General features: G+C 40.2%; 1 protein-coding gene across 1 annotated transcript in view; it reads left to right on the top strand.

The window, feature by feature from the left end:
* The window catches only part of Med12l (mediator complex subunit 12L), a 177,513-nt gene that overhangs the window by 134,075 nt on the left and 30,572 nt on the right, over positions 1-12,866 (top strand). Inside the window, exons 21-29 of the mRNA XM_090323139.1 lie at positions 3,479-3,706; positions 4,709-4,850; positions 6,741-6,861; positions 7,192-7,293; positions 7,908-8,021; positions 10,789-10,976; positions 11,681-11,869; positions 12,382-12,456; positions 12,573-12,763. Of these exons, the coding sequence (XP_090179265.1) occupies positions 3,479-3,706; positions 4,709-4,850; positions 6,741-6,861; positions 7,192-7,293; positions 7,908-8,021; positions 10,789-10,976; positions 11,681-11,869; positions 12,382-12,456; positions 12,573-12,763 (1,350 nt within the window). The remainder of the gene's footprint in view (positions 1-3,478; positions 3,707-4,708; positions 4,851-6,740; positions 6,862-7,191; positions 7,294-7,907; positions 8,022-10,788; positions 10,977-11,680; positions 11,870-12,381; positions 12,457-12,572; positions 12,764-12,866) is intronic.

Raw genomic sequence — 12,866 nt, 5'->3', positions numbered from 1 at the left:
AGACTTCATTCCAAGCAGTAAATTTTAATTACTTAAGAAACGTATGTGTTTAATAAGTCCAAAGAAAGTTTTGGCAATGACTTATTCTAGTATACAGAGTTAAATAAGGAGATGTGGAGAAGAGGGAAAAACTTTCCCTGCTGTCCATGCAGGAAGCAGAAGTTGAAGACTTGAGATAAGGAAGTATGGGGGGCATTTTTTCAGAGCTACTTGGCAGGTGGCCTCTTCACACCACTTGTGTCTACTTTGTGGCTGTCTGTTTTAATCAGCATCCCTTCTGTGTCACAGCACTTACTCCTTACAGGTGGCACTGGTTCCTGCTTAATGTCACCTTAAGGTATCCTGAGGACAGAAAAGATGGTATCTGGTGAGGAAAGAGTGAGCAGTTGTGGTTGTCTTTCTTGCTCTCCAATGCCACGTTGTGCATCTTGTCCATAAAGCGTTTGAACTCTGTCTTCCTGGGTTCTGACCAGTGGACCACTACAAAGCTGTCTTAAGGGTTTCCCTGCTTGCTTTCCTGATTTTCTTGAGCATAATCACAGTGTAACTGGGATTGTCAGTCATCTTCTTAAAGCAAGAATAATTCCAGGGTTTCAGTAGCTGTCCCATCCACTCACTATAAAATGCAAAGGCCTCACCTCGCCTTTTAGGTCTGTAGTACCCCATCTTTTACTTCTTGTCCTCTGAAGGCCTGTCTCCCAGACCTTGCTCACTCTTAGCACGCCCCTGCTTTGAGACCTTTGTGCTTGCTCTTACGCGGTGTTCAGGACTTTGCACAGCTACTTGCATGCTTGCTTCTACATGCCACTCATGACTCTGCACCCCTCACCTCACACTCTCTCCCAGCTCCTGTTCATTTGTTGGACCCCAGTATTTGCCCCTCCTGTTTGTTACACTTTCATTTATGGTCATGCTCCTCTGTAGAATGGAAATTTCTGGGGGCAGAAACTTTTTCTGTTTGACTTTCTGCTCTATCCCAGTATGTGCGTCACTTGGGCACTTGCAAAGATGATACAATAATTCAAAATCACATTTTAGCAGTATTGGCAAAGTATGGAAATGCGTTTCCAATGAAATGGGCTAGATTTCAGTATAATCTTCTGAAACATATATTTTACTGTTAGGAAAGCTCTTTCTTATGGAAATGATGTAATAATAAAGATGTTTTCTTCCCTTGCTGTACCATAGAGCTTTTAGTTTCCATTTGCGTTTTCTAGAGAGCTTTCTCATTCCTAATGTGGTTCTTAAATCAGCCCCATTTGGCCCCTAGCACTCTAGCATGCAGTTGAAGTTATTTAACAGAGTTAACTGAAGTAATATACACAGTCATGTAGAGACTGAGAGGAGCAGCCTTTTAGTGACAAGTTAGTTGAGGGTTACATATCCCAGGGAGTTGGGTCAACAGTCTCCTTATAATAAAAACAAAGCTAAAGGAAGGCAAATGCAACTTCCTTGAGATATCTTGAGGTCAGGATTGTTTTTGGATTAGCAGAGTCAGCATACAAGCTAGATGAGCAATAAGATTTCTATTTGTATAGTCATTTAAAATTTTAATAATCTTACCTAAAACACATATGATCCTGTGGAGATGAACATTTGGGAAACTATAATGCTAATCATAGCTACCATGGCTTAAGCCACTGTTGACTACTAGATTATTTCTCTGTTAAGATCTCGACTCAGCTGAGAGCTGGTGGTGCATGCCTGTAACCCTAGCTATTCAGGAGGCTGAGTTCTGAGGATTGCAGTTTGAAGGCACAGGAAAGTGCCAGCTCCAATTAACTATCAAAAAAAGAAAAAAGCCAGAAATGGAGCTGTGATTCAAATGGCAGACACATAGCCTTGAGCAGAAAAGCTCCAGGGCAACACCAGGCTGTGAGTTCAAGCCCCACAGCCAGCAGAAAGTGGGGAGGGGGAACCCAACAACAACAACAAAATGAATCGTCACAGCCACCCCAGGAATTAGAAATGACTTTTCCTACCAGAAACTGTTGTTCTTGACCATAATTCATTCATGGTGGATACTAGATTTGAACATAAAAGCTCCATTGGCCTCAAAGTACATATTGATTTCATTACCTGGTTTTTCTGATATGTGTAATTTCGGAAAGAAAAGTTCTGAGATTTGTGCTTAACCAGCTTATGTGTTAGCTGCAGAAACCAATAGTAATTTAGAGCAGTTAGAAGGTAACTAGAATTTCATTAAACATAGAAATTCATGGACAGACTACAGTAAATAAAACAAGCAGCCTACAAATGAGTCATGAGTTGAAGAATTCAGCAATTTTCCAGTCCCATTGGAGAGATACTGTACAGAAATGTACATGCTGGAGAAAAGTAGGGTATACCTCATGAAAATTAAGAAAAAAGAAGCGTGACTGTTTCTAAAGACAAATGTAAAGACAGGTAGGATTAAGTAGTTGGATAAAATGTCCATTTTATTAAACACTTGTGATGTGGGTGTGGTTTTAGGGGACTAGGAGAGAACAGTTGGCATTTCATGAGCCACCCTAAGAACTGTTGCTAATGAAAATGGATGAAGAGCTGAATACAAAGAGTGGTACAGTAAGGCTAGAAAATAAAAGATGATTAAAAGGACTGAGGACCACATTTTTAAAAATATCATAACTTTCCTAGTCATTATTGACAAATTTTTGTATTACTTGCCTGAAAATAAGACTAAGGAATGTGGAAGGCTATAATTATTGTGAGTGATTTTAGTTCTCTGTTAGACCACTGTGACATAAGCAGTATTTGGCACTACCTATGTTGGGAGAGCTTGCTGAAAATCTGCAATGAGACTCAGACATCTGTGTTTTTAACAAACATCATTCAGAAGCGATTCTGAAGGAGGAAGACTGCAGCTGTATTTTAGTAAACATTAAACTGAACCATCTGTTGCCTTAAAGCTGTTGACCATGGCAACAGCTTAAGTAAAAAGTCTATACTGTTTTTTTCTTGTTTTTGTTTTGTTTGGAGATGCCTATGTCTTGCTATGTAGCCCAAGCTAGTCTTTAACTTGTGAACTTCTGTCCCCACCCCCTCAGCAAATGCTCAATATGCATTCACCACCATCCCCAGGTCTTCTAGAAATCTTGGAATGCTGCTGAGAATTCCCTGTGGTAAAATTTTAGGAATATTGTGGGTTTGCTCACCTTTCCCCGGGCAGAACAGAAGCTGCCTGGAGCAGGATTGCCCATAGTAGCCACATACCTCCAATAGTTTATCAGGAGGTGCATTTAAATCCATTTGCATTTTAAGTAACAATACTTCCCTTCCATACATTGAGTAAATGATTTATTGAAACGTTACTACATTTTGGACACCATGCCCAATTTGTTAGGAATGTGAAATTAAGAACTCATACTGTAGACGCGCTCAGGGGATTGCCTTACAGGTCCTGCCACTTAATATGCCCTTCCATAATGCTTATTGTAGGTTTCCTGTTTGTTTCTAACTTTTCTTCTTGTGACCTCAGTAGTGCCTGTTCAAAAGTAAAGCAAACCATATATAACAATGTGATGCCTGCAAATTCCAACCTGCGGTGGGACCCCGACTTCATGCTGGACTTTATTGAGAACCCTTCAGCCCGCAGCATCAACTACTCAATGCTGGGCAAGATCCTCAGTGACAATGCTGCCAATCGCTACAGCTTCGTCTGCAACACCCTCATGAATGTGTGTATGGGCCACCAGGACCCCAGCAGGTGAGGGCCTCACCTGGTCAGCCTGTGCACTTTTCTGTGCTCAGACCTGCCTGTCATTTGCCTTCATTTCCATATCAGTATTTCCGAATTTACTTCTGTTCTATCCTAACATATTCTTAACCACACAACAGTGCTTTCTGGCTTATTCCTCAGTCATGGAATATTTTAGGTATGGTTTGTGTTATAGAATCAATTTCAAAATATACATTAAGGGGCCAGGAGTCTGGCCTAGTGGTAGAGTGCTCACCTAGCATGCATGAAGACCTAGGTTCAATTCCTCAGTATCACATGCACAGAAAAAGCCAGAAGTGGGGCTGAGGCTCAAGTGGTAGAGTGCTAGCCTTGAGAAAATCCAAGGATAGTGCTCAAGGCCCTGAGTTCAAGCCCCAGGACTGGCTGAAAAAAACAAAACAAAACAAAACCATACATTAAAATACATATAAAAATATCTATGTTGTCGGGGCCGGGAGTGTGGCCTAGTGGTAGAGTGCTTGCCTAGCATGCACGAAGACCTGGGTTCGATTCCTCGGTACCACATACATAGAAAAAAGCCAGAAATTGTGCTGAGGCTCAAGTGGTAGAGCTCTAACCTTAAGAAAGTACAAGGACAGTGTTCAGGCTCTGAGCTCAAGCCCAGGACTGGCAAAAAAAAATATCTATATCGTGATTAAAAACTATATTTGAACCTACTTATACTATGTTGTATCTTTAACTTTTGATATCCTTAAAACTGTAAATTTATAGATCAAATCTGTTCATCATCAAAAAATGCCAATTTACCCAAGTGTTGTAACAAATATTGTTTATTCTTTAATATAATTCATTACCAGGAAGCATTTTTGTTGTTTAAGGTTCTACATGTTATTTGACAGAAGGGTATTTATTATGAGATTTATCTCAGAAAATGAATGACTTGTAACATCGTAGTGAAGTATGTATTTAGAAAGTTGTTTCAGTGGTGGTTTTTCTGGTTGCTCTCTACTTTGCCCTTCTCTCTTCCAGGATTAACGACATAGCCAATTTCTCCTCCGAGCTTACTGCCTGCTGCACAGCACTCAGTTCAGAGTGGCTGGGGGTTCTGAAGGCTCTTTGTTGTTCTTCAAATCACGTGTGGGGGTTTAATGATGTACTTTGCACTGTAGATGTAAGTTTTCCTTTTCATTTGTAAATGTTTAAGTGTTAAAAAGTCTTAAATTTAGCTACCAAGTAATCTTGGTTTTTTAAAAAAAATTATTTTACTTACCCAATTGTAATGTAACTATGGTTCTTTCTCTGTCCAAAAGCAATAAATCATGGATGTAGTTGTCAACAATTAAATGCATGGAAAAATCTTAATAAATAAAATAGATAGCTTAATTTGAGCAGGAGCCAAGAAAGAGTTTCCTTATTTCCTGAGCTTTCTATTTAGCTGATGTTAAATATGTATGACTATCTCTTCTCAGCTGTTTGTTTTTCATTTTTTATCCTGGGGACATGTCTGTTACATGCCCCATGCCATGGGAGATAACTAAAATATTTGACATTCTGAAGAGAATTAGTGAATGTTTCTGTCTAGGAACAGTTTGTCATGCTGTATTAGAAAGCCCATGTGCAGATTAAGAGGTATCCATCTTCCCATAAGGCAGCTGGAAGTGGCCTCTGCTTGAATAGCACTGCGGTAGCTGCTCGCCACAGAGAGCTGTTGAACATCTGAGGCAGAAACCTGTGGACAAAAATTTGGGCTTTATAGAAGTTGTAAGCTGGGTGCTAGTGGCTCACACCCAGCTACTGGGGAGGCTGAGATCTGAGAATTGCAGTTAAAAGCCAGCCAGGGCAGGAAAGTCCCTAAGACTCTTATCTCCAGTTAACCATTTAAAAAAAAAAGTGTCAATCTTTCTTATTGAGTGTGTCTACAAAGTGACAAAAAAAGTGGCCACTTCAAATACCGTTAAGATCCATCTTTCTTACAGTATCTACAAAGTATCAAGGATACTGTAACAATCAGACTGCATCCACAATGTGTGGATTTCCTAAAAGTCTGAGTAATTTTCTGCCAAATCACATTTTGGAGTAATTTATGCCATGTGTTAGTAAATCTTATGATAAGGAACTGTACAAAAATTTTAGAGCTGCCTCTCAGCTGGAGGTTTACTTCCTAATTCTGCTGTCTCGGGACTGGATTTTACAACCCCATTTGTACCTCTCCATCCTCTGGGTTAAGATATTATGTAGCTGTGTATACAGTTCATTAGTTTTGGCTTGATTTCTCAATTAGACCCAAGCTTTTATCTTTAACATCCTTTATTAGTTTCTCAGTTACTTTTAAGTGTATGTCTGCCTTAATCTGTCATTTGTAAAAGTAGATTAATCATAATTTCATGGTGTGCTGTTAGATGTTTTTGGTTTTCAAATGTTGGTTAGTCCCAGTCCCTGACATACAGTAGCAGTCACTCTGAAGGATATTAAAGTTGTCATTTTCCTTACTGTGGGAGTAAGACAGGTAGAGATTTCTCTGACTACTTGAATGTTCCATCTTTTTCTTTTCTTTTTAAATGTAGGAGTCAATTGGAAACTTTCAGAGTTATTGTTAAAATGATTTCAGTCACATTAAAGAACGCAATAGTTGTCACAGAAAGGAACTCCACAGTATAACTGATGCTTGTTTTCCTACAAGGAGGACCTTCTCTTTTTCTCTTTGCTTCCGAATGGGTTTTCCTTGAAATGGTACATTGTATTGCCTCTTGACAAAAACCATTAGCTAAAAAAGCTGTTAATCGTGATTTTACTTTTTTGCTGTCCTGTTTTTCAGTTCCTTTGCATACAGGTTAAAGCTCAATGTCTTCTTAGAATGTTGGGATGCAGGTAGATTTCAGATTTAGTCCAATAAAGTAGAACAGGCCAATAGGCTAGTAATCCTGACAACTTATTTCCCTTTGTTGGCCATGTTGGGATGTGAGGTCTTGAGGGTGTTTCCTACATTCTCTAAGATACTGGTCTGTGATGCTGTGGACAGGCTCGTGTTAGGTATTAAAACCTGTCAATGTTTCTCTTGAAGGTGAGTGACCTTTCATTCCATGATTCACTAGCTACTTTCATTGCCATTCTGATAGCGCGGCAGTGTCTCTCCCTGGAGGACGTCGTGCAGCACGTCGCACTGCCCTCCCTCCTAGCAGCAGGTAAGTGCCACCTGTTACCCACAGGGCCTCGGGGTAGCACACGGGGAAAGGAGCTGTCACTGCAGAGTGGAGGGCATCTGACAGAAGGGGTAGAGTTGTTTATAGACGCTCTGTGCATTGTACCACAGTCCCTGTGGAATGAAAACAACTACCCATTTCTAAGGAGACCTCACTCAGGTTTCTCAGAAACATGGAGCAAGCACCTTACTTTCTTTCTTACAGTAAGGGTAGTTTATTTAAAAGAAGTCAGGAAATGCAGCTTCCTGGACAACCTGATGGACTTGTTCTGGTATATGTCAGCAAGCTTGCTTCCCACGCCCCCTTTCTTAGCTTGTGGAGATGCGGACGCAGAACCCGGCGCGAGGATGACATGCCGACTCCTGCTTCACCTCTTCCGAGCGCCTCAGGGCTGCTTCTTACCGCACGCAGTGGGTAAGATGACGGCTGGAAACTCTGCTCATGGGCTCATTGGGAGCTGAAGGTTCTATGACCACTTGGACTGTTCTGTGATCTCCTTCCTGATCTTTATTGGCTTGATCTGAGGGTGATGAAGGAGTGAAATAATTCTGATGGGTAGGCTGACAGGACTTCATTTATCTAATATCAAGGTTTATTGGGAAATAAAAGGAGTTCTTCATGAACAGGTAGAATACCTCTACTTTGTGGCCTCGCCATGTTCGTGGGCATCCTGATCCTCTAATAAACTGAGGGGTGATTCTGAACCACATCATCTAAGCACAGTAGTAAGGTACAGATTTTAGGGCTTTCAGTGATGTCTAATTCTAAAGATCCACACGACATATGTCTGCTGGGGACTTCTGCTGATCTATCCAGATATCTCTTTGAGAAGACTTTGAATAATTAAAATGAAGAAAACCAGTAGGGATACTGGCAGCCTCTCGCAGTGACTCCAAGGGCATCAGTTAGAGCTGGCTGGTGGCAGCAATGACTGTGACCTAGCAGGGGAAGGCCCTGCAGGCTAAGTGGTTACAGAAGAGGGCTAGTGATGGCACAGGGCCCGTGACAGGTTTGTTGTTGTGTTCTAGGCAAATCCTTCCCTGGAATAAGATCTTCCTGTGACAGACACCTGCTGGCTGCTGCTCACAACAGCATTGAAGTAGGAGCCGTGTTTGCCGTCTTAAAAGCAATTATGATGCTTGGTAAGGCTGTCACCAAAATTGAGGCACAATAATTTGTATTTAGTTTAAAATGTAATTTGTCGTATTTGAGACCAGGTGTTCTGTTTGTTCTGGGGAAAAAAAAAAGCAGTTGGCTTCCCCCAGGTCCAAGTATGATGAGAACTGTGAGAACTCTGTCCCGTTCCCATCACCACCCTGTAGGAATTACAGAAAAGTGCTTTCCACTTGGCTTGAATCGCATTGTCTCATTCTGATCACTGCAGATTTTTGCTTTCATTTGTTAAGAGGAACATAACTTGTTCTAACTAAAATCTAACGTTTTAGCAAGTTTATATTGCAGGTTCAGAACATCAGAAAATTTGAGTTTTAATATTAGTTCTTTTGCTTTTGTTGGGATCCTGAACAAGTTTATATTCTCCTGCCTTAAGTTTTTTTTTCAATCAAGTGATAGTTGAAATGATGCTTGTTTAATCATTAAGTCAGTATTAGGTGTGACAGTAATTTTTCATTTAATTAGCAGTCTTTAAGATGTCTTTTAACCCTTGTTCGTCTGCATTTTCTTGGAGTAACAGTATATCCTTCTGTGTGTGTGTGTGTGTGTGTGTGTGTGTGTGTGTGTGTGTGTGTGTGCACATGCATGTGGCTCAAATGGCATAGCTCAACGTGAGAGCAGGGACAAACACCTCTGCCACAGTTGGATAGCCCCATTTTTTAATCTTGGAGTAAAACAGCTAAGGGACAAAGAGTAGGCCCTGACGTTAAGCCCCAGTGTAGGCATCCCTGTGAGCAAGCAAGCACACATAGAAGTGGCAACTCACCTACCTTACAATACACTAACCCATGTCCTCCACATTCCTAGTCACCAGAATAGACTTTGGGGTCAGTAGATCTTATTTGGTCCCTAATTTCTATAGTAGTTTAAGGTGTGTAGATAGCTGTTTATATCTCTTAAGTCAGTTTTGTTATGTCTAGAATTTGGTCTTCAGTATCTGAAAAGTTCTTTTGAAGTAAGTAAATTCCATGAAGTAAAGTTTCAACTTTTTCTTTTGTATTTTAATAAAAATATATTGGTGAATTGTAATCCTCCGTGTGTGTGTGTGTGTGTGTGTGTGTGTGTGTGTGTATTGGAATTATAATCCAGGGCCTTATGCATGCCAGGCAAGCCCTCTACCATTGAACTACATTCCCAGCTCATATTCTATTTTTTTTTTTCCTGCCAGCCCTGGGGTTTGAACAGTGAGTGCTCAGGGCCTGAGCACTGTCCTTGGGGTTACTCAAGGCTAGAGCTCTATCATTTGAGCCACAGCACCACTTCCGGCCTTTTCTATGTATGTGGTACCAAAAAATCGAAACCCGGGTCTTCATGCATGCTAGGCAAGCACTCTACCACTAGGCCATACTCCTGCCCCCTCCCCCCCAAGATCTGCATTTAAAGTTTTGAAAGTAAATGTTCATAAGTCATTCTGACTTGCACAAAAATTCACTTTTTACCAAGTCAGAACATTTTTCTTGGTTGGTCTGATGGTTTTAAACGTATTTTTATTATTTATTTATTTATTTATTTATTTATTTATTTATTTATGTGGGTCATGGGGCTTGAACTCTGGGCCTGGGTATTGTCCCTGAGCTCTTCAGCTCAAGGCAATAGCCTTGAGCCATAGCCCCATTTCCCATTTTCTAGTGATTAATTGGAGAGAAAAGTCTTGCAGTCTTTAGTGCCTGGGCTGGCTTTGAACTGCAATCATCAGATCTCAGCTTCCTTAGTAGCTAGGATTACAGGTGTTTGCCACCACTCCCAGCAAAAGTCTTTTTTTTTTTTTTTTTTTTTTTTTTGGCCAGTCCCGGGGCTTGAACTCAGAGCCTGAGCACTGTCCTTGGGCTTTCTCAAGGCTAGAGCTCTACCACTTGAGCCTCAGCACCATTTCTGGCTTTTTTTGTGTATGTGGTACCGAGGAATGGAACCTGGGTCTTCGTGTGTGCTAGGCAAGCACTCTACCACTAGGCCAAACTCACGGCCCCAGCAAAAGTCTTTTTATACTGTTCTTGGCTTAGTTTTCTCATTGACTGTAGGCAGTGATGACTGTACTTCAACTCATTTGTTGGTACCAAGAAATTTTCTTGTTAAGGCTGAGTTTGGTGCTATTGGTATGCAGGAAAAAGGTTTGAAGGTTGTGTTGCCATTTGACAGTATTTTACTACCAATTCCATTCCTCCCTCACCTTTGAGAGATTTCTTATTTTCTATTACTCAGACCTCATCTGAACTTTGTTAGAAGGAAAAAAACACTTTTTTAAAAAGATTTGCTTTAACCTCACTTGAGCAAACATTGTGTTTGTTCAGGTAGGACTTTTATAAGTTTGATATTAGAATGAGGGAGATGACGGACATGGGTTATTCAATGCAGCTCTGCTTTTCAGAGCTTCTGTAGTATGCATTGTCCTTTTCTCTTCCCAGGGAAGTAAATCCCTTGTCAAGAAGTTGACAGGAAGGTGGGCGAAGGCACCTTGAGTACTTGTGTACTTTGATGTTTGATACTGAGTGTGACTCACATTGGACTGCCTTTCCCAGTGGGTGGAAATATATTTAGTTCTTTAAACAAAACCTTGAACTTGGTCATATTTCATATGTAACAGTTTTCTGGGTTCTTTTTTAATTCTCTTGGTCCATTCTTTCTATTGCTGAATAGTTGACTATTCAGTATTAAAACCATTCATGTGTTTTAAATCCTGAAAGCTAGCCTCCTTGCCTCTTAAAATTTTGATGTTGCTTCTGTGATTCTGTTATTTAGGAGATGCCAAAATCAGTAGTAACAATGTCAGCTCTTTGAAGAATGATGAATTCACCTTGAGGGGCATGCGGCGTGAGGGGAATGCAGAAGACATCTGGACTGCCTCACAGAAAGGGAAAGGAATTTCCATAGAAACTGCCAATTTAAGGGAATATGCTAGATACGTATTGAGGACTATCTGTCAACAGGTATTTTCCCGGTTTACGTTGGCTTTCTTTCTTTTCTTTCTTTAGGAGAATGAGAAGGACGGAGCTCGGTGCTGGTGGATCACGCCTGTAATCCTAGCCTAGGAGGCTGAGATCTGAGGATTGCTGGCCTAGTACTAAAGTCCATGAGACTCTCTCTAATTTCCAGTTAACCGCCAGAAAACTGGAAGTGGGGCTGTGGCTCAAGGGTAGGGGGGTAGCCTTGAGCTGAAGAGCTCAGGGACAACGCCCAGGCCCAGAGTTCAAGCCCCACGACAGACCAAAAAAAATTTAAAAAAAAATATATATGTATGTATTTAGAAGGGATGACTCAAGTGTTAGAGTATCTACCTAGAAAGCAAAATGCCCTGAGTTCAACCCCCAGTACTGAAATAAAATAATACATACATACAGCAATACTACCCTAGAGCAAGTACTCATTTTCCATTTGAAAATTTATACCAATATTTTATGTTTTCTTCCTTACATGTTTTTAAACTGTTTTCTTTGATAAAGGTTCCACTTTGTGTTTTTGAGAAGTCAGCATACTAGAAATTTTATTTTTAAAACATTTTCATTTTTCTTTCTTTTTTTTAATTGATAGCCTTACCAAATTTATATGCCATTTTGCTTTGGGAATTGAGTGCATAATACACAAGTCTGTAGTAAATTGATACCTGTCAATCTAACTGCTGCATTATTTTTAGGAATGGGTAGGAGAGCATTGCTTAAAAGAGCCTGAAAGATTATGCACAGACAAAGAACTTATACTGGACCCTGTGCTTTCAAATGTGCAAGCACAGAAGTTATTGCAGCTCATTTGTTATCCTCATGGCATTAAAGAGTGTGCCGAGGGAGACAACCTGCAAAGGCAGCATATTAAACGCATTCTTCAGGTAAGGGTATTTTCCAAACATTGTCTTGCCATCACTTAATGTACTCTTTGTGATTATCACAAGTCACTGTCTCTCACTTTACCATTTCTCATTTTTGAGTCAGACTCTGATTTTTGTTTCTTCAATTTTCTTTTCTGGGGATTTGCCTCAGTTTACTGCTGCAGTCATACATAGTGACATCTTACATCTGTACTGTGTTTACATGAGAAGGAGTCTTGTGGAGGAGCAGTCTTAGACATATTACTTAAGAAACATTACAATTTCTTAGGATTGAGGTAGCTAGATTTTGAAAGATGAAATGTCTTACATTTCCAGCTGAGACAGTAATGTTTCTATTTGTTTCTTTGTGCGTAGTGAACACAGGTAATTAATGGTAAGTCTTTAATCTTTTTAAACTCTTATTGTGCATCTTATCCTACTCTTTCTTGAAAGAAGGAATGCTGCAAGAACTTACACATTAACACTGGCTCAATATTGTTATTATTGAAGGAAATTCTTTCCTTCTTCCTCAGAATCTTGAGCAGTGGACATTGAGACAGTCCTGGCTAGAACTACAGTTAATGATCAAGCAGTGCTTAAAGGACCCTGTGAGTATATGCTGGAAGGGTGCACATGAATGGAATCTTACGAAAAGCAAAGACACATTAATGTTCTCTCATAAAGGAGTGCCTAGGTGGGCTATCTCTCTTATGTCTAACTCCAGGGCTCTGGTTCTGTGGCTGAAATGAACAACTTACTGGACAACATTGCAAAGGCAACAATAGAGGTATTTCAGCAGTCAGCAGATCTGAATAGTAACTCCTCTAATTCTGGCATGAGCCTCTTCCACCCACATGGTATTGGAAATGCTGATACAAGTAGCACAAGGCAAAATGGAATAAAGACATTTCTAAGGTATTTGTAATGTAGCATAAATGCTTGGTCATCAACTCTTCACCTGTAATTGTGAATTTTATTTATTTATTTTTTGCATGATGCTCTTTTTTTTTCATTAAGA

This window comes from Megascapheus bottae, chromosome 32 (genome assembly GCF_031878675.1).
Source record: "Megascapheus bottae isolate mThoBot1 chromosome 32, mThoBot2.hap1, whole genome shotgun sequence".
Taxonomy (NCBI): domain Eukaryota; kingdom Metazoa; phylum Chordata; class Mammalia; order Rodentia; family Geomyidae; genus Megascapheus; species Megascapheus bottae.
Note: the sequence above shows the minus strand (reverse complement) of the source record. Positions and strands in the feature narration are given on the sequence as shown.